General features: G+C 34.4%; 1 protein-coding gene across 1 annotated transcript; it reads right to left on the bottom strand.

Moving 5' to 3' along the window:
- Positions 1-1,950: 1,950 nt before the first annotated feature.
- On the bottom strand, positions 1,951-3,453 carry LOC116135158 (U-box domain-containing protein 8). Its single transcript, XM_031420868.1, has one exon. The coding sequence runs from the start codon at positions 3,387-3,389 to the stop codon at positions 2,265-2,267; it is 1,125 nt and encodes a 374-aa protein (XP_031276728.1). The 5' UTR covers positions 3,390-3,453; the 3' UTR covers positions 1,951-2,264.
- Positions 3,454-22,291: the final 18,838 nt, after the last annotated feature.

The following is a 22,291-nucleotide window of genomic DNA, read 5'->3' as shown; positions in this document are numbered from 1 at the left end:
ATTATGGGAGCATTGTTGCTCTTGATGGGTTCACCACTACGAATCGCATTTGTTAATTTTGCATTTTTTTCTAAATATGGGACCTGGGTCAACTGCCAGCAATGCCCCAGTCAAAGAGGTGATGTTGAAGTGCACTACTAATCAATTTTTATTTTTTATTTGTTTCACCCAATTGAAGGAATAATCATGATTACCAAATCAGAAACCTAAATTCCATTCTGTCTTTGGATTTAGAAATCTATATTCAATTTCAGATCATGAACCATACCAATTAGATAGTTTGGGTCAAGGGTCTAAACTAAATCATGGGCTCTGAAATGGGTTAATTTTGAGAGCTTGAACAGTACTAGGCCCCTTTACCATGAGGGGGATCAATAAAACTAACGAAAGACAACACCAGCAACTGAACTGAGCCCATCTTCTTAATCCCACATAACAGTATCCCAGCAAAAGTTCATTTCCTTCTTCATGAAATGCCCAACTTATTGATTTACTGAAGATGGACTAACAACTTATACTTTATGCATTTAAGTACAAATCATTCAAGATTAGTAAATACTTTAATTAAACATGGTTTTGTTATCCAAAATCAAACAATAGATAAAATCATAATTTCATTACACCGAGGGACATTGGAACTATGACATGTATGAAAGCTGGTCAATTTTGGGTAACCAGAAGCGGCTCCCCTGTTTTCCTTATTTAAATAATTGAAATGATTTTCTTTACTTCTTATGGCACAGGAAAATTTAACCACAAACAACCTACCAGATGCCAACTACCAACCAAATAAAGGACTTTCATGTCAGATTACTGACAAAGCAAATCGTAAGGTCCAACACTTTTACAATAGATCAGAACATTTTATACAAAATGGATTCTTGTAATCATCCATTAGTATTTGGAGTTCAAACCATACAAGTAAAAGGAGAGAAGGAACTATGGACAAATTGATCATAATCGACAATTCAAGAGCCTTGCTTAGTAGATACTTCGACAGTTGTTTTATTAGAAAAAATTCCCAAATTAAGGGAGGAAAATCACATCATTATAATCCTCAATTTCAATCAACCCTAATAACACCACATGAATTCACACATAATAAGAGGACAGACTCGGGCACAGTTTATCCAACTTAACCTCTAAAATTACAAACCACCAATATTCCAGAGCATCAGCAGAAGAAATCCAATCAGTTTTTCTTTATTCATTTTCAACTCTAGTAACAAAACCGCAGAGTAGAAGTGTGGTCGGTATTGATTACAGCACAGCACATGATCTTAAAGTGCTCCTTTTCAGAATTTTTTTTTTTTTTTTTAACAACTGCTTTAACTCAGTTTCAAAGATGAAGATCCATATGAACAAATTAAACAAGATCCCAGTTCACAGAATATATAATATGAATGTTTAACACAGCAGCAACTAGTGCTATAAATTCTAGTTTGATTTCTTATCAGTCACAGTCATAGGCACAGAAGAGAGGAAACTAATACTTATCCACGTCAATCCAATTTTAACTCTTCATAACAAAACCAGCAGCAGAATAAGATAAAAAAAAAAAAAAAAAAAAAGATGTTTTGCATTTGCAGATAACAAGGAACACAGTGCAAGCAGTTACGCACAAGCTTCACTCCACTCCATTGACCACCAAGCAAACCGAATCGTATGGAACACCAAAAACCAGATCACACATTCACTGATGACAAGCATTGAAAATTACTAACTACATTAATTCTAAAAACTTTTGTGTTATTCTCATTGTAGTTCTCCTAAATGACTGAATTTGACAAACCAAAGATGAGAAAAAAGTTTCTTTGCTTGGTTAGGAAGAATTTGACTTCATTTTTTTCCAATTTTTACTTTCATTTCAATGGCTTATAAGTTACAGAACTGAATGAAAACAACTTAGTATACAAAAGAAAAAACTGAAAATGGATCGCACAAAAGTTATGCACTAACAAAATGTAAAAAATTTCCAACTTGTGGCAAATTACAATTCAGATAAACAATTTAAGACTTTCTACACTGAACCATCTAATGAACAGATTGATGAGGAGTTCACCAACCACACAATTATTCTCATGTACAACATACCATTAAAAATTAAAAAGAAAAAACTATTCCACCAAAACCTAATCCCTTTTTTTTTTACATAAACACCTATCCATTAACAAAATATAAACCATTAAGCACAAAATGTAAAAAAGAAATTTTATTTCTTTTTCTCTTCAACAAAGAAAACCCAACTCACCTCCATTGGGCCATCACCGCATAGAAGGGTTTCCACTTAACGTTTGAATCAAATTATTAGCATTTCTCCTAAGCTTCTCATTATCATTATCATCTTCCACCAACCTCATACACATCTCTAAAACCCCTTCTCTTCTCGCTTCCACACATATTTCTTCACTATAACAACACAAAAAATTCAATGTAAAAAGAGAACACTGAACCGCTCTTGAACTCCCATTTTTTATCATCCCAACTAGAACACCCACACACCCTTTAACTCTCATCATCTCCTCTCTTCCTTCTTTACATTTCGCTAAAATACTCAACACATCTACGGCCCTCTCAAGCCCAGACTCAGCTATCCGCATCAAAATCACCACCGCCCCACAATTAACAACCCGTTTTCGGTTATCAGGAAATGAAGATAAAGCGTACAAAGCAGTGGCCGCTTCTTTCTTCTCTCTGATTAGTTTCCCGTTCTGTAAAAGCCAAACTAATGATTTTATCGCCAATGGGTAGTCTCCAATCGTCGCTTTGTTCACTTCTACCACAGCTAGGCTCGTTATTATAGTCGCTGCTATGGCCCGGCAATCGGGCGACCCGACCCGTAACGCGGTCACAACCCGACCGATTGCCCCTTCAGCAACGATACCGACTTTATTGTCATCGTCGAGAGATAAATTGAGTAGCAAAGAAAGCGCTTTCTCTTGAAGAGTAAAATCATTGGAGTCAAAATTGAGACAGTTTAAAACGGCCGAAACGGCACCCGAGTCGGCGAGTTTCCTTCGAGAAGTTGAGTCACGTTTCGACAGCTCGGCGAGTTGAGAGAGGGAGTCGAGTTTGGAGTGGAGAGGAGAGGATTTGGATGTGAGAATGGAAATTAGGGTGTGAGGGTTGGGATTGGCGTAGTTGGATTGTGATTTGGGGAGAGGAGTATGGGTAAAATTGGAGATTAAAGATCTGAGAGCGTGGTTAGGGATAAGCGAAGGTTGGTCAGGGAGAGGCAGTTTCGTAATTGGACAGGTACGGTGACCGGAGTCTAGCCAACGTTGAATGGAAACACGGTCAAATGTATGACCCGATGATAAAATAACCGGGTCAGACATGATTTCTAGAGAAATCGGACACTTGAAATCATCAGGGAACTGAGTTGCCATTTTTTTTCAACTCGATCACAACTCAGTTTCCAGAGGGTTTATGAGGTTTTGCGAGGCGGAGGTGTTGGTGTTGGTGAGGAGAATTCGAGTTTCATCTGTCAAGTAATTCAGGACCCCTTGCTTTGTGAAGCTAAGCTAGCATATAACTTACTAATTGACTCAAATGTCCTTGTCGTTGATTGTGATTTGCATATCATATTAAGAAGGGCATTTTGGTCACTTAATAATGATTTCGTATATGATAATTAAAGGCGTGATTACCAAAAAAATCCAAATCATATATTTGTATTTGTCTCCTTTATATAATTTTTTTTATTATCACATTTTACAAAACTTGAAAATTAACTTATTAAAGAGTATGAAACCACATTTTCCTCCCCGAAGCAACTCAACATACTAAAATGATGAGTGTTTCTGCATAGATGAATATTGTCGGTTACTTTTGCCAGAAATAAGGAGGGTTACTTTTCAAAGACGAGTAAAGTCATCATTCCCTCCACCTTTTTCATTAAATCACAAGAAAAGCCATGTTTCTATTGACTATACCCTCTAAGGGTGTTTTTGTAAACTCACTTGTGTCATCCATCATAAATTATGTAACGGTTCGTTTAATGATGCAGAGTTGGAGAGAGTGTGGCAAACGTAATGGTTTTGCTGTCACGAGGATAAGTCTACAGTTACGGAGTAACAGAATCACGGGCATCTTTTTCGCTAAGTGAAATTACTATACTGCTCTTCAGGGAAACAATGGTGACTGTTAAGTCAACTATCCGAAGTCCCAATTGGTGTGCCCACCAGTTGCTACGTGTTTTTTAATTTTTATTTTTAATAAATACGAAATAACATAAGAAAAGTAATTCACGTTTTCTAGAAAAGAACAATAACAACTTTACCTAAATTCTACAAGAAACCTATAAACCCCCTGAGGTACGGATAATAACAATAATACTAACCTCACTAATTCCTCTCACTAATCTCTCTTACTAACCCCATATGGGAGTTTATGATTGGTTTAGTTAGACAGAACCCATGTGAATTGACGAATTATGAACTGACATGTGGCGTTAGTGAGAGAAAGTTAATAAAAAGTGTTAGTGAGTGTAGTGTTACTCGAGTAATAATGCAGAACCCCCTACCGACTACCGTTAGTCACTTGTTAATTCTACTGTCAAGGAGGGCAAAAAAGTAAACTGACCCTAAATTTATACTTATTAATAATTAATAAAAAAAGAGGCAAAATAGTAAAATTATTAAACATTTATAATAATTAATAATTACTAAAAATAATAAAATTTATAAATTTTATATAGCTTTTTTCCTTCCCACTGCCACCTCTTCATTGATGAACTCCCACCGCCTTCTCCCCAAACAGCTCCCACCTTCGACTATAGCTTTCAAAGGCTGTGGTTGCAGCGGCCCTGAAAGGCTACCTCCGCGAATTCAAGCACCCCTTACTAGCCTTGCCACTTCGCCCCTCACCTTTATCACAACAGCCATAGCCATACCAATCACCTTCCCTCACATCGCCCTTCCCTCAGCACTGCTTTGGCTGCTTGAGTTGTTTTCTCAAGACAGATGTTGATGTTGTATTTGGTGAAGATTATGTGCTTTGTGACGTGTAGCTCCTGTGAAATTCTAGTTTTGAGATGGGTATATTTTGTTTTAGGATATTATGTAAACCCCTCGACGTTTATCTTATACATCTAAACCTCTTGTGATAGCAGGTATAGTAAAACTTCTCTATAGCGATACTCTATATAGGAATAAACTCTACATAGTCATAAAAAAATCTAATCTCAATTTAGGATAGTTATAAATAAGAATAAACTCTACATTGTAATAAGTTATAATTTTTCTAATTCCCGTCTTAAGGAAAGTTGCTTCTACATAGTAATAATTATATGTATATTACAGAAAAGAATATATTATGTAAAATTAAAGGTTTAAAATGAAATAAAATATTTATTTAAAATTGTTTGGGACAATGATTTATGTTTTAGACTTGTTACCACATCTTTTACCTTACGAGTACGTAATAGCTCATTAGCATGGATACCTTATTGTTGAAGCCAAAATATTTTTAGTTTCTCAAGCATGTTTAGAGCTTTATGGTACAAGACTTTTTGTATTTTCATACTATTATCCTTAGGATTATTTCCTTTCTCTTTTTGTCTAATTGCAACAATGATTTTTCCTTTAGTTAAAATATACACGATTTGTTGTTCATTTAGATAATCGAAAAAGACATTAATATCCATTCGATCAATGTAGTGAATTTGTCGAATCTAATCACTCAATTCTATAGTGACTCTTTTATTCTCCTCATCCACTTTATTTGTAACTTTCAATTCATTGACATTAGTGGTCCTTATTTTGTAGCGCTTAAAACCATTGACAATTACCTGTAGTTTCACATCAATTGACCATACATCAACTATATTTACAGTTCCATCAATGACACTTACTTTTGCTAGTTCTAAGAAACGATCTTTTATCCGTTTCAAAAGTAGGCAATTGAAACGTTGTATTGAAATTCTAATATTACTAAAATATGAATTGAAATCCTAATATTGTACTACTAAAACATGAATTATAAAATAAGAAATCAAAACTATAATTTTTGTAACTACACTTCCATTAAGTTATAACCTCTTTATAGTAATAAAATTAGTTAGTCCCAACATTATAACTATAGAGAGGTTTTCCTGTATAACCCTACCCCTCGCCGTTACCCAAACGTTATTAACCCTCACATCTGACATAGGAAGTGGTACTAAAGATCAATATTGCCCTTTCTTAATAATAAATGATATAAAGTTTTTTTTTTTAAAAAAAATAATAATAATATAAAAGCAATTAATTTCTGCAACACAAATCTCAACCATCAAACCCTCAATCAGCAACAAACCTACAGCCCAATTCTCCACCATCAAAGCCCAAATCAAACAATCAAAACAACAAACCTTAAAAACCCAAGTCAAACCATAAAGATAATAGAAGAAAATCCATAAGCAAAAGGAGTGAGAAGATTGAAGTAGGAGGTTGGTAAGGAAATCCTAAACGGTGGTCGAAAAAACCAAAACAGTGGTCCAGGTCGCCATAACTAGTGTTGAAATTCAATCTAGTCGAGTATCTAGTTAATCGAATTTGACTTGAGCGCTATAGTACCGAATTTGAGTTCAAGTTCGAGCTTAACCGAGCCTGAGGAATCGAGTTCGAACTCGAACTCTGATACTTGAAATTGGAATTCGAGTTCATAAAATTGAGTTTTATTCGAGTTTCATTATTCGAGCTTTAATCAAGTTTTAGAGATAAATTCGAACTTAACATAATGTCATAAAGCTAACATATTACAATATCAAACCCACAAATTTATTTAAAAGAATCAGAACAACATCTGCTTTGCAACCCACAAAAAATAAATTTAAATTTACCACTTCAAACCCAAACCAACCTTTCTCTTCTCCAAATCATAAATCACTTCAAACCCAAATAATCGATTTAAGGCAACAAACACAATGCAAAAACTTAGGGATTTCAGTTTCACAGTACTTGAGAGTTTGAGAGGTTGGGAGGAGATGAAGCAAGATAACAATCAGCGAATCGAAGTTGCGATTCAGTCTTCAAAGTTAAACAATGAAGGAGAGAAAGAGATAAATTCAAAATAGGTATCCTATTTTCTTATTTCCAAATCATGTTTTACATTATTTGAATAGGGGTGAATTTGCAAATTTTACAACTTATAAATTTTGTTGACCTCTCATGTGTTTTGATATGTAAAAAGTATCCAAAAAGTTGATTGAACACTAACCATAACATGCTAAGGTATGACATAAGTCGTAACCAAACCAAAACAAGTTTATTAGGTGGTATGGTCGTGCATGAGCAAATTTCAGCTTAGGTACGACTGTGCCATAAAAGAAAGTTGTCGTGAAATATCGCATGACATTGTTCCTCTTGGTCATTAGTCTCTCTGCCAAGCTAAGTGGCATTCGCACGACTAGACTGCTCAAGCATGACCATCCTACACGACTGTGCGCTCAAGTTCAAAAGTCAAGATATTTGAAATTCATATGACTTCGTGCTCTTGACTTCATCTCAAAGGTCAAAGTCAAAACTCAAAGTTCTAAATTGGAACGACCGTTCCTTATGGTGGAATGACCATTTGTATCTAAAGAAGTTTTGCACGACATCATTCCAAAAGGTCGTTCACTCCTTTGGAAATTTAAGAAGAGTTGGAAGAGCATCTGGATGTGATCGTTCCGCATGGTGGAATGATTATGCAATGTCCTTACACGATCATACGATGTGGTGGAATGATCATTCTAGTTAACCTAGATATAAGAAAAATGACCATTGTGTCAAGGACAATTGTTTGAGATTATGGAACGACTATTCCTCTGGGTTCTACAGACTTTATCAGAACTGCATTAAATACTGCAATGGCTAAACTTTTAAGAGTTATAAAAGCGTGACATTTTTAGGGAAAAAGAGAGAGAAAAGTCATACTAAATCAGAATACATTCTCATATAAACCTTAGAGCTCAAGATGCAAATCAAATACTCTCACTTGTACTCATTTTGTGAACCTTTGAGAGTTCACTTGTTCTTATTGTGTGTATAAACCTACATTGAAGAGGCAATCATTCACAAACAACTTTGATTCATCCCTTAGTGGCGAAATCCTATAAAACTAGGTGCAATCCTATAAGTCTAAGTGTATAAGGTGAAAATCCTTGTGAAAACTATTGTAGTAGTGAAACCCGATTCTAGTGGAACTTCGAGGAGGTTGTCTTGAAGAAGTGAATATAGGAGGCTTGTGGATATAGCTCCGAACCACTATAAATCCTTGAGCATTTCTCTCTCTCTCTCAAGTCTTTATTATTCATTGCATAGTTGTTGGTTGAACATCATTCATCTCACTTGTTCATGCATTTATTGCTTACAAGTTGATTGCATTAATTGCTCTCCTTTGATTTCATTTATTGCTTATTTGCATTATCTTTAACTCTCTCATACTTAGGTTGTTGAGTTTAGTCATTGAACATTGTTTTGATAAACTCATCATTTCCTTTTTAAATTTCATTAATAAGTTTTATTCCGCAAATATTTTAATATATTCCTATTCACCCCCCACTAGGAATATTAGCCATATTTAGAGCTTAACAATTGGTATTAGAGCTTGGGCTCTCTTGTTGAAAACCTAATAGTTTCAAGAGTCAATCGATCTACATGACTAGTCCATCTACACCTTTGTTTGGTGAGGGTCACTCCACCACTAGACCCCCATTGTTTTGTGGTACAAACTACAAACAATGAAAAATTAAAATGATACTCCAAATTAGATCTATAGACTATAATTTGTGGAAAATAGTTGAGCAAGGGAACTTCATTCCCATGAATGACTCAACGGGTCTTGCCAAAGAGGAAGAACATTATACGGCCAAAGATGAAAGGAAATTGAGCTTAAATGACAAAGCACTTAACATTTTGTTTTGCTCTCTTGATTCTACAAAGTTTGGAAGAGTTTCAGCATCTTAAACGGCTAAAGATGCTTGGGAAATTCTTCAAACCACTCATGAAGGAACAAGTCAAGTGAAGGAATCAAAGATTGAGATGCTATTTCGTGACTATGAGTTGTTTGAGATGAAAACTAGAGAAAACATCACCGACATGTACAAGAGATTCTCTAACTTGATATATGATCTCAATTGTCTTGGAAAGAGTTTTGCAACTCTTGAGCTTGTGAAGAAGACTCTTTGTTCATTGCCGGAAAGTTGGACAATGAAGGTGACTGCGATTGAAGAATCCAAAGATCTTACCAAAATGAAAATGGATGAGCTCATTGGAAGCTTATTGCCATTTAAGATGAAGAGAAAGCCAATAGAGGAAGAAATCAAAACAAAGAGGGAGATTGCCCTCAAGACCATGGATGAAGAAGAAGAAGGTGATTATTCTTCTATGGAAGAAGATGAAATCAACCTCTTAGCAAAGAGGTTCATAAAGTTTCTTAGAAGGAACAAAAGCTTTAAAGGAAAGCAATTCCAACGGTTCAAACCAAGAAACAAAGATGATATGGGCAAACAGAGATAATTTGCCATGGATGTAGAAAGCCCGGTCATTTTCGTCAAGATTGTCCTCAAGCCAAATGGAAGAAGGACAAGAATGAAAAATTCTACAAGAAAAAGGTTCTTGCCACCACATGGAGTGGAAGTAATTACTCAAGCAATGGAGATGAGTCAAATGAAGAGCAAGCCAACCTTTGTTTCATGGCCGATGAAGATGTTTCGGAAGGAGACTCTGAATTCAAGGTAAAAGACTCTCAACACTATTCTTTTGATGAATTACCAATTGCATTTCAGTCATCAATGGAAGAATTTAAAAAATTTCATTTAAAGTGTAGAAAGTTGAAAAATCAAGAATGCATAATGAAAGTTGAGTATGAGCAACTTTTGGGTAATGTTGAAGAGCTTAAAAATGAAATTGATTGTGTGTCATGTGATAAAATCGTTTTGCAAAAAGAATTTGATGATTATAGAATTGTTTTTGATGTTTTGCAAAAAGAAAACATTGATTTGAAAAATGAGCTTGACAACATAAAAGAGATTTTAAGCAAGTTCACTTTGGGTAGTAAAAGACTTGATGAAATGCTTGCTTCACAAAGATGTGTTTTCAACAAAGAAGGTTTAGGCTATTACATGTTTTCAAATGAGAAAACTTTTAACAAAATGCATAAACCATGTATTAAACCAAAAGCATCTTTTAGAAAATGTGGTTTTTGCAAGTATGTTGGTCATAACACACATAAATGTCCTATTAGGAAAGGCAAGCCTTTTGTGATAAAAAGGGTTTGGACTCCTAAGGGAATGGTTGAAACTAACTCCCATGGACCTAAGACCATTTGGGTACTAAAAAGTACATGAACATTTTTGTTGTGTAGGTATGTCTTGAAGCAATGAAATTTGGACCAAACAAATGGTTCCTTGATAGTGGATACTCAAGACATTTGACGAGAACGAGCTTGTTCATCTCATTAAAGCCAAAGAATGGAGGAAATGTCACTTTTGGTGATAACTCAAAAGGAAAGATCATTGGCATTGGCTCTATCGGTAATAAGTCTCTTATTATAGATGATGTGTTGTTTATTGATGGATTAAAGCATAACTTGCTAAGCATTAGTTAATTGAGTGACAAAGGCTTTAAATTTGTTTTTCAATCTATGTGTTGTGAAGTTGTTGATTCTTGCACAAATAAAATTGCATTTGTATGTTATAGATGCTCAAATATTTACATTGTTGATTTGTGTAACATTGCATCCAAAGATCTTTGTCTTTTGTCTACAAAAGATGAAGATAGTTAGCTTTGGCATAGAAGGTTAGGTCATGCAAGCATGGATGCCATTGCAAAGCTTTTTAAAAAGGATTTAGTGCATGGTTTGCCTAAGTTTGTTTCAAAAGAGATCATATTGTGATGCATGTGCTAAAGGCAAACAAACAAGAGTTTGTTTTAAATCCAAGAATGTTGTTTCAACCTCTAGACCTTTACAATTTTTGCATATGGATTTGTGTGGTCCCACAAGGACAACTAGTCTAGGAGGTAAGCATTATTGTTTTGTGATCGTTAATGATTACTCTCGTTTTACATGGGTATTGTTTCTTGCACACAAACATGATGCACTCAAATCATTCTTGCCATTGATTAGGAAACTACAAAACCAATTAGGCTATGAAATTACATGCATTAGAAGTGATCATAGAAAAAAATTTGAAAACACATTGTTTGAATCATATTGCAATGAGCATGACATTGAGCATAATTTCTCGACACGTAGGACTCCTCAACAAAATGGAGTTGTTGAGATGAGAAATAGAGTTTTGGTAGAAATAGCTAAGACCATGTTGCGTGAGCATGACATTCCCAAATACTTTTGGGCCGAAGCAGTTAATACTTCATGTCATATCATTAATAAAGCTATGATTAGGCCAAACCTCAAGAAAATTCCCTATGAGTTATTCAAAGGGAAAAGGCCAAATATTGCATATTTTCATCCCTTTGGTTGTAAATGCTCTGTGCTAAATAACGGTGAGGACAACCTTGGAAAATTCGATGCCAAATCGGATGAAACGACAACTTTCCTTGGTTATTCTATACATTCAAAAGCGTATAGTCTTCAACAAAAGAACTCTCTTAGTTGAAGAATCTATACATGTGTTATTTGATGAATCTTCTTCTAAGAATGCAGGAAATGATAATGAAGAAGAGATTAATTAGATAATGAAAGAACTAGAGATCACTGATGAAATATCTCCATCAAATCCGAACAAAGAAGAAGAACATCAAGAAGAGGTTGAAAATGAAGATAACATCTTTATGGAACCTCAAAGAACAGCAAGGGAGATTTCTTTTCCAAGAGTGAGAGATGAAATGTGTTAGTGTTTTTGTCATCTTATGATCCTGTTTTGAGTCTTGCACAATCTTTTACCTTTTCTACCAATGTAGCCACTCTCTTTAAAGGTGAACACCTTCACCAGTGTGAGCACTTTAGAGTCTGTGTGGTCACAATGCATCTAGTAGATATTTTTTCTCAAACACACATCATACACCCATTTTGCTTTTTGGATAATATTATTCTTTGTTGATATTATGTTATGTGTTTTTCCACTTATCCACTTTCTATTTGTTGTGTGAGAAAAGGTATCTTGCTTTTGTTTATGGTCCCAAGTTTCTTGTACAAAAAGAAAAACACAAAAGTTGATATTTAACTTTTTTGTCCCCTAACCTTTGACGCATTGAACTCTATATGTTCATTCTTTTTTGTTGTCTTCTTCAAGAAATCCGATTACCACCGTTTTCCTCTCTGAATTCTCTCTGAGGTCTTCATTTTTTGTTAAGGTTTCTTCTATGATTTGGTAGGCTTAAAATTACCCTCTTCACTTGTCCTTATGTGATGACTTTGGATGTTGATTCCATGGTGATGAGAGCTTGTGTGTAAGCTATTGTCCTAATGATTTGTTCTCATTGTTGAAACTTGAGAGGAGCTCTACTTCAACATGATGTTACTGTGCATGCGAAGCTTGCTATGAGGACTTGAAGTTCAACCAAAGAAGATAGAGTTGTCGTGTAGAAAACAGGGAGTGTTTTACAACTTTGGTTATCTTGCTTTGTATTTGAACTCATAAGTATTTCATAGTGAATTTGCTTCCTCTAGACTTGGTCCCATGGATGTAGGCTTGATGCCGAACCATGTAAAAATGAATGTGTTCTTTACTTGCTTTGATCTATGTTTTGTTTATGTCTTTCACAACTCATTTGCTCTAAAAATTAAACAAGCAACCCATTTCGCATAAGTTTTCATCACTTGGTAATCCTTTAAAACTTACAAAGTGAAAGATGTACAAATCATTGGAGATCCTACTCAAGGAGTAAGAACAAGGGCATCAATGAAGAATACATGCCAATTCGTAGCATTTTTGTCTCAAGTTAAACCTAAGAAAGTGGATGAAGCACTTAGGGATGAAAGTTGGGTTCAAGCAATGTAAGAGCAACTAAATCAATTTCAGAGAAGCAATGTATAGGAGCTTGTACCAAGGCCTAAAGATCATCCAATCATTGGCACCAAACAGGTATTTCAGAACAAGATGGATGAGCAAGGTATTGTGGTAAGAAACAAACCAAGGTTAGTTGCCCAAGGCTAGTCTCAAGAGAAGGGTATTGATTTTGATGAAACCTATGCCCCCATTGCTAGATTAGAAGCTATTAGAATGTTAGCTACTTATGGATGCCATTTAAATTCAAACTTTTTCAAATGGATATTAAAAGTGCATTTCTAAATGGTTTCATTCAAGAAAAGGTTTATGAGAAACAACCACCCGGATTTGAAAACCCCGATTTTCCCGAACATGTTTTTAAACTCTCAAAAGCACTCTATGGTTTAAAGCAAGCTCCTAGAGCTTGGTATGATAGATTGAGTAGTTTTCTTGTTCAAAATGGTTTTTCAAAAGGAAATGTGGATACTACCTTGTTTACTAAAAAGCATAAACCTGACATCTTGGTAATTCAAACATATGTCGATGATATCATCTTTGGTGTTACTAATGAAATCCTTTGTAAGGAATTTTCTAAGATTATGCAAGATGAGTTTGAGATGAGCATAATAGGAGAACTTAACTACTTTCTTAGATTACAAATCAAGTAACAAAGGAAGGGATCTTGTTTAATCAATCCAAGTACATTCATGATCTCCTCAAGCGAATCAAGATGAATGAGGCAAAAGATCAACCTACTCCCATGGGCACATCAGTCAAATTGGAAGCTAATGAGGGAGATAAAAGTGTTGATACAATGCTTTATAGAGGCATGATAGGTAGACTTTTGTATTTAACTGCATCTAGGCCAAACATATTGTTTAGTGTATGCATGTGTGCATGTTTCCAATCATGTCCTAGGGAATCTCATTTGAATGGTGTCAAATGAATTCTTAGGTACTTGAAAGGAACTCCAAATATTGGTTTAGGGTATCCTTGATAAGAGCTTGAAAATACACATTTACTTAGTGGTTTATAGGGATTATTTGTGAGAAATTAGGCTTAATTTGGTAAAGTTGTTTGATATTTTCATAATTGTTTTTTATGGGATCATGAGTGTGTTTGAGTGTTTTTCAAGTTATTAATGCTAAATGTTATACTCGAATGAAAAGTCATATCAACAATGGAATGAGTGACAAATAGAAACAAACAGATTGAGAATTGGAGTTGAATTGAAGAAGTTATGGAGCTTTGAAGTAAAGAGGAGATTCTAGATTACACTCCAATTTGAGCATGCTTTGGTGTTTCGACAATATCTCGAGGTATAGACCTTTTATCAAGATGATTCTTAACTGTTGGAAAGCTAATTCAAAGGGTTACATTTCATATGTTTACCACTTTTCCAGATTCCATCGTTATCATGCTAAAAAATCATCATCTCTGGAGTGCTAAGGAATGATATGGGATTTGGACTAAAGAAGAAGAGTTATCACTATGCCACAACACACTTTGTCTAGAATTGACAGCACTGCACACAGCAGTTAGGGGATTTTCATCCATTTTTTATTAAGAAAAAAGGGTTAAGAGTCCTAAACTAAATAGAATTAAGGAAAATAAAATCCTAGCCATTGTAGGATATAAATAGAAGTCTTGTAGCATTATTTTGGGGGATTCTTTGGGGAGAATAAGAGAAGAAAAACCTGTAGAGAAGAAAAGTGTCAGAATTTCTGGAGCTTTGATTCACAGTATAAGGAAGTTCTTCTTGTTTCTTTCTTATAAACTCATGTTGATTATTTTAATAAAAATGATTGTTTCTTTCATGTTTATTATGAACTAAATTTATTTTTCTAGGGCTAAGATGTAGCCCAATCTCTTGATTATGTGTTGATTTATTTATGTTGATTTTTATTAAGATTTCTTCATAAGTATTATTATTATGCTTAATGTTTTTGATTCTTAAGGGCCCAAGAATTTAATGAACTAAGGGACTAGGTCGAGATCAAGAGATGATACTTAGTTGGTCTACGGTAGTAAAATCATAGGTTGAGCGAATGCTAGAGATAAGTTATCGCGACTTGTGAGGTTTTGGTAAACTTCATAGAGCGTAATGATCTCCAATTGCTTAAATCTGATTAAAGATAATTTGGGTTAGTAATTAGGGGTTGATTTGATAATTGTTCGAGAGAAAGTTAGTGGAAATTTAAGAAATTTGAACTATAGGAAGAGCTCAATAAAATTAGCATAAGTGATCGATATATATGAATAAGAGTTGGTGTGAAATCTATGCCCTAGGTCTAATCATCTTGTTTTAACCCAAATATTTATTTTAATTGTTCTCTTTTCAGTTCTCTTTTTAATTTCAATTGTTAATTTTATTTAATTTAGGTTTTTCTTGATACAATTTGGATTGATCAAATAGTAATAGGATAGTTTAATTGGTAATTGATAATAGTAATTCCCTTGGGTTCGATATCCGTATTTATACACTTTATTACTTGCACGATTTCGTACAATTGTGAAAATCCACAACAATCCTAAAGGATCATCTTTTAGTCTCATAGGATATTTGGGTGCTGATTTTGGAGGATGTAGGATAGATAGGAAGAGCACTAATGGAACATGTCAATTCTTAGGAAGTATGCTAGTTTCATAGTTTTCAAAGAAACAAAATTCATTTGCTACTTCAACCATGAAAGCTAAGTATGTGTCAGCGGCTAGTTGTTGTGCACAACTTCTTTGGATGAAGCAATAACTTGAAGATTTTGGTTGCAAAATGCATAACATTCCTATTCATTATGATAATACAAGTGCTATAAATTTGTCTAAAAATCCACATCATTCTAGAACAAAGCATATAGACATTAGACATCATTTCCTTACATGATCATGTTAGCAAATGTGATATTGTGTTTGAATTTGTTGATACTAATCACCAATTGGCTGATATTTTCACTATGCCGCTTGATAAAGAAAGATTCTACACTATTTGAAGAGAGCTTGGAATGATAGATGCACATCAGGTATGACTTATTATCTTATGTGATTGTTTTACATATGAAATTGATTAAGATAATGTGTTTTATGTGCATATTGAGAATATGTTTGAGTTGCTTGTGATAACATGCTTTATACATTGATTGTGTGATTGTCTTTGCATAAGTCAAAATACAACTACTCTTACATAACCCCAATAGTGATTTGATCCATCGAATCGCTAAGATAAAAGAGTTGGGATTATGAGTTGAGTACTCTAAAATCTGTTTTTGCAACAACCCATACAGAGAATCTATACATGCTTCTCCAAAGGGGACTGATAAGGTACATTAGATGATGGACTTAAGAATCACTAAGTGGCAGGTTTTTTCACATTGACTTCATATGTAAGACTTGTTTTGTATGTTTAACATATGAGAGACACATTGATTGATAAATATGTGCTTGTATGTTGGAATGAGTGTTTTGATTGAAGAAAAGTCAAAATGATACAATCATGTGATTGATATCAAACTTAACACTTTTTCTCAAATATGGAAACTTCCCAAGTGATTGGAATATCAAAAACATTGGTTGTTGATGATGTTTTTATCAATGTGTAAATTAGAGTAAAAAAATTTCAAACTATCTGTTTTGGAACGATCGTGCGTGTTGAATGATTTTAAATCAAATTTTTTGAAAACCAATGCATGTCCGTGCCAGTTATTGCAAACGATCATGCATCGAGTTAAGTTGCCCTAACCCTAATATAAAACATTAGTGGAACGATCATGCTTGACTACTACACGATTGTGCCTTGTGTTTTTTATATAAAGGTCAGTTCATTTTTGCATTGATGCCAAAAACATTTTCAATAACTCTTTATACCTCTCAAAGTTTTTCACTCCAAATCCATTCCAAATCACTCCAAACACATTCCAAATACCTTAAATCACCCAAACATCATGAGAAGAACAAGAGGGATGGCTAGAAGAAGAAATGTGCCTTTGGTAGAAGATCTAAATAGTCCGAATGAGATTATCTTTAGAGATTCAGAGCATAAGAGAAGGTTTCAAGCTATGGAACAAAGAGGTATGCTTCTTAGACGTGCTTTTGAATGGAAAGTATTAACTAGCTTAGAATTGATTAAGCCTATTACTAAATGGGTAGCTAATTTGAAATTGTCTAAGCTGATATAGATAAAAATGGATGCTTATGAGCATTTAGTATATGAGTTATATAGTAGTCTAGAGGTTATAAAGGCAGTTGATGGTGAAAACCCTCCTTACACTATGTTCTTTAGGCTGAAAAATGGGAAGTACAAAGTGACTCTGGCATTACTTGGAAAGTGGTCGAGTTGTAGTGCAAAAGGACTAATAGATCCTCCTAACAGTTAGGACATCAACAAGGCTTGGAAAACAGCCTTCAGGGTAGGAAAGTTTAACCCCCGTTTGTCCAAATCCACCAAGTTAATGAACCACTCAATAAGAATATTTTGTAGGTTCATATATATCATACTTTATCACTGCCTAAAAGAGGACAAATGCCTAAATCACCAAGAGAGATGTGTTGATTTTGGAAGCTGTTGTAGCTAAGAAACAAATCAACATTATTTCTTTGCTAGTTAAAAGTTTAAAGAGATCTGTAAGGATGCTGAAGAGATTCAATTTGGTATGTTCATAACTTGTATCTACTCCAAGCTGAATTTGAGCTTCACTGAAGAGGACGCAGCTAGGAAAGTAGAGTTTGGTTCCTCTCATCTCATTGAAGGTCCCATGTTGCAAAAGATGCACATGGTGCAGTTAGCTGGTAAAGACAAATGGATATTGGTTGTTGACAAAGGAAAAAGAAAGGTTGAGGAAAGTGAAGAAGAAGAAAAGGAAGCTAAAGTTAGCCCATAAAGTTCTGATTCTCCTACTGAGGTTATGCCAAGAAGAAAAATCCCACGGCTTGAAGTTGGACCAAGTTCAACTCCTTTGGATGAGGTTGAAAGGATGAAGCTTATTTTGATCCAAAGTTTCAGGACATTGAAAATCAGCTCAAGGGAATAAAAAGGCTCTTTATTCTCTAGATTGGTTAATGGACAAACTTCCACCATTCCCTCCACCATCTTCACCTCCAAACCGTTAGCCCATTTTGTTCACTTTAAAAAAAAAAAAAAAAAAAAAAAATCAGTTTGTGTCTTCATTTTTTACTTTATTTTTGCACATTAGGAAACATTTGTGTCCTTTGGGCACTTATATTTATCTTTTGTACTTCTTTATATATCAATGCAAATGTATGTTTATTAACTCATTTCTTTTCATCCATGTTATAATGTTGCCTCTTTTTTATCGATGACAAAAAAGGGGAGAGAAAGATGAAAATTGAGATTGAGTTGAGTTTGAGTTGTGTTGTGATATTGTGTGTTGATATGGAAGTGTGTTGTTGATAATGTATATTGAAGTTGTTATGTGTTTGATTGTTGTGAATGTATATATTGTGAAATGTGAAGTGCTTGTTGAGAATATGCTTAGTGAAAAGGGGAGCATTTGTGCTCAAAATTCATGTTTGAAAAATGCATATTTGGAAGAAGAGTTCAGAGTTTAAGGGGAAGCTCTTCTCAAGTTTTGGTTTATATAAAATTCATGTTGAATATATGTTATTATGTTTATTTGAAACTCAATTTTCATTTAGTTTTATCATCAATCAAAAAGGGAGAGATTGTTGACCTCTCGTGTTTTGGTGTGCCAAAACTATCCAAAAAGTTGATTGAACACTAACCATAACATGCTAAGGTATGACATAAGTCATAACCAAACCAAAACAGATTTATTAGGTGGTATGGCCATACATAAGCAAATTTCTACTTAGGTATGACCCTGCACAAGCAAGGCACGACTGTGCCAAAAGAGAAAGTTGTCATGCAATATCATATGACTTCATTCCTCTTAGTCATTAGTCTCTCTACCAAGTTGAGTGGCACTTGCATGACCAGAATGCTCGGGCACGACCATCCTACATGACCATGCGCTCAAGTTCAAAAGTCAAGATATTTCAAATTCAGATCGCTTCATGCTCTTGACTTCATCTCAAAGGTCAAAGTCAAAACTCAAAGTTCTAAATTGGAACAATTGTTCCTTATGGTGGAATGACTGTTTGTATCTGCAGAAGTTTTACACCACATCGTTCCAAGAGGTCGTTCACTCCTCTAAAAATTTAAGAAGATTTGGAAGAACATCTGGGTGTGATCGTTCTACGTGGTGGAATGACTGTGCAATTTCCTTGCTCGATTATACGATGTGGAGGAATGACCGTTCCAGCTAACCTAGATCTGAGAAAAATGAATGTTGTGTCAGGAACGACCATTTGCGATTATGGAATGACTGTTCCTCTGGGTTCTGCAGACTTTATCAAAACTACATTAAATGCTGCAACAGCTAAACTTTTTAGGGTTATAAATGCTCAACATTTTTAGGGAAAAAAATGAGAGAATAGTCATACCAAATCAGAATACATTCTCATATAAACCCTAGAGCTCAAGATCCAAATCAAATACTCTCACATGTACCCATTTTGTAAACCTTTGAGAGTTCACTTATTCTTATTTGTGTGTATAAGCCTACATTGAAGAGGCAATAGTCACAAACAACTTTGATTCATCCTTAATGGCGAAATCCTATAAAAAAGGTGCAATCCGTAAATTAAGTGTATAAGGTGAAAATCCTGTGAAAACTATGTAGTGGTGTGTAAAACCCCCCTCCAGTCAGGTATCCTTGAATATCCCTCAATGAGAATCCCGAGGATACATGTGGCTGAGAACGAGTTGTATTTAGAAAAAATTGTGTAAGGATAATAATAATAATATCCAAAACATGTATATAAATAATCACGCAGGATCCAAACTTATAATTCATAACTTTAAGAATTTATTCGGAAATACACAATCAGAATATTTATAGGGTGGAAGCTTCCAAAGGTGTTTCACAAACATTTATCATTTACATTCTTATCAAGATAAAAAACGTCAGGATGACAAAAATCATCTCCCCTCACGTGTAGCCCTGCTGTCTCTAGCATCCTTCGCTTCTGGTCTACCTATAAGCAATCAATAATGAAAGGGTGAGCGCTAATCGCTCAGTAAGGAATGATCCATTTCATTCCAAATGTGCTATTTGAACTCATTTAAACATGTTTGTTGATACATCACTTATCTTTTACATCTAGGTGTGCTTCCCTTTTCCTACTAATTCATATGTTTTTCATCATTTCATCCTATGGCTATATAAACATCAATGTGTACACATACAAATAAGTATGTAAACATAGTACACACATATCACAGTATGACATAACATCTAAAATCATCTAACAGAGTATAAATTATCTAACATAAGTATAAACCATCTCATGAGTAAATAACATCATAACTTAGTAATGCAACTAAATGCATAGAACCATTTAACGTCTAGCCGACGGACTTTTCTTAGCATCTTAAGCACTTCATATCATCTAGCCTCAAATTCATCTAGAGTCATATCATCGGGAGGCGTGCTTACGCTTATTTAGCATTTAAAGCATATATATCTTTCCTCAACCGGTATACGAGGATATGCTTACGCGTTTTCCATCATGTCTATAGCATCTCTATCATAATATTTGCATCTCTAAACATCTTATGGCAGTAAATAATATTTTGGTGAGCTTAATACTTTTAATTCATCTATGGATTATCAACCCATTTACATTACCTCTGCTCACATAAATCATCTTAAAACATGTATTACATTGCATTTCATGCCATTTCATAACATAATCATGCATTGACATCAGACCATGTATATCTTTCAAAGATCATCTAACTAATGGGTAAACATTAGTACATGGCATAATACAATATACATTAATAATCAATTCATAATCATAAGAATTGATTATGTTAAATCTAAACTTTAAACCAGTTTATGCTTCAGGCCATTTTCCATCCTTTCCTCAAACGAAGGCTCTTGCCATAAACATAAAAGTTATGGTCTGTGCTTAGCTTTCTAATGCTTCAAGAATCATCTCATTCGATTTTTATAACTCAAGTTATGGTCGAATACTGAAGCAGGGTTAACAAAACCCCTAAGCCCACTAAATCCGAATTTTCATATTAACTATGCACATTAATTCCTATTAACATTAACCAATAGGGTAACTAGGATCAAATAGAACTCCCTTAATAGTCTAACATCCTAAAGGAAGTGTAAAATCTCATCCCATAATAGTCCCTTATTGCTATAACATTGTAAGCTAATGCAAACCACACATCAACCACTTCCAATAGCAACCATTCAATACCATGTGGCCTCCAAACTATAAATTTTGCCACAATCAGTATCCACACTTCATTTTTTCAATCAAACAAACAAAACTCAAAAACATAAATAGCAATAACCATGTATAATGAATTCAAGGCAATAAGTAGAATAAAGAGTTCAACTACACTTGCCATCAACTAACTATGCTTAAAGCCTCAATTAAGGTTTCATAAAAATCTACAAACCCTAGCATAAACCCTACAGTCATGGGAGGTTCTTCCTACCTTTTAAAGACTTCCTCCAACAAATCCTTTTGCTTTGACTTCTTTTACACCTAATCTACAATATAACATTATACCTCAACATCTACTTCAAATCTTCAAATACATCAAAACTAAAGTTTTTAATCTTACCTTAAACCTTCAAATTGAATATCCAAGGCTCCTATCTTGTTCTCCTTGAAAAATTAGCAAAACTCCTTGAAAACCTAGAGAAAGAAAGCTTGTTTCATGGAAGATTTGAGAGAAAATGGGAAGAAATGTTGAAGAAATGCTCTCTCCTTGGCTTGAACGAATTTCATCTCATTTATAGGAAAATATTTCATTTATTTTCCAAAATTATGCTATTGGCCCAATTATTTTAATTGTATAACTCATAAGTCCTTAATTCTCATATAAGGGCATTTTGGTCATTTCACACTAGACATAATTATTACTTAATTAATGCCATTAAATGCAATGAAGCCTACTCATCCTTGACTTTTTCAATGCTTATCCATAGGCAAAATAACCATTTTGTCCCCAAGCCTTTCTATGGATAATTGATTCATACCGTTCCAAATGAATTGACTATTTTGCCCTTAGTTAGATTTTATGCTTTTTAACATAAAATTAACATCTAAAGGACTATTTTGAGTTAGGAACATACATTTGACATCTTGGGTATTACATGATGCAACCAGATTCTAGTAGAACTTCAAGGAGGTTGCCTTGAAGAAGTAGACATAAGAGGCTTGTGGATATAACTCCAAACCACTATAAATCCTTGAGCATTTCTCTTTCTCTCAACTCTTTATTATTCATTGCATAGTTATTGGTTGAACATCATTCATCTCACTTGTTCATGC

This window comes from Pistacia vera, unplaced genomic scaffold (assembly GCF_008641045.1).
Source record: "Pistacia vera cultivar Batoury unplaced genomic scaffold, PisVer_v2 Contig294, whole genome shotgun sequence".
Classification (NCBI taxonomy): Eukaryota; Viridiplantae; Streptophyta; class Magnoliopsida; order Sapindales; family Anacardiaceae; genus Pistacia; species Pistacia vera.
Note: the sequence above shows the minus strand (reverse complement) of the source record. Positions and strands in the feature narration are given on the sequence as shown.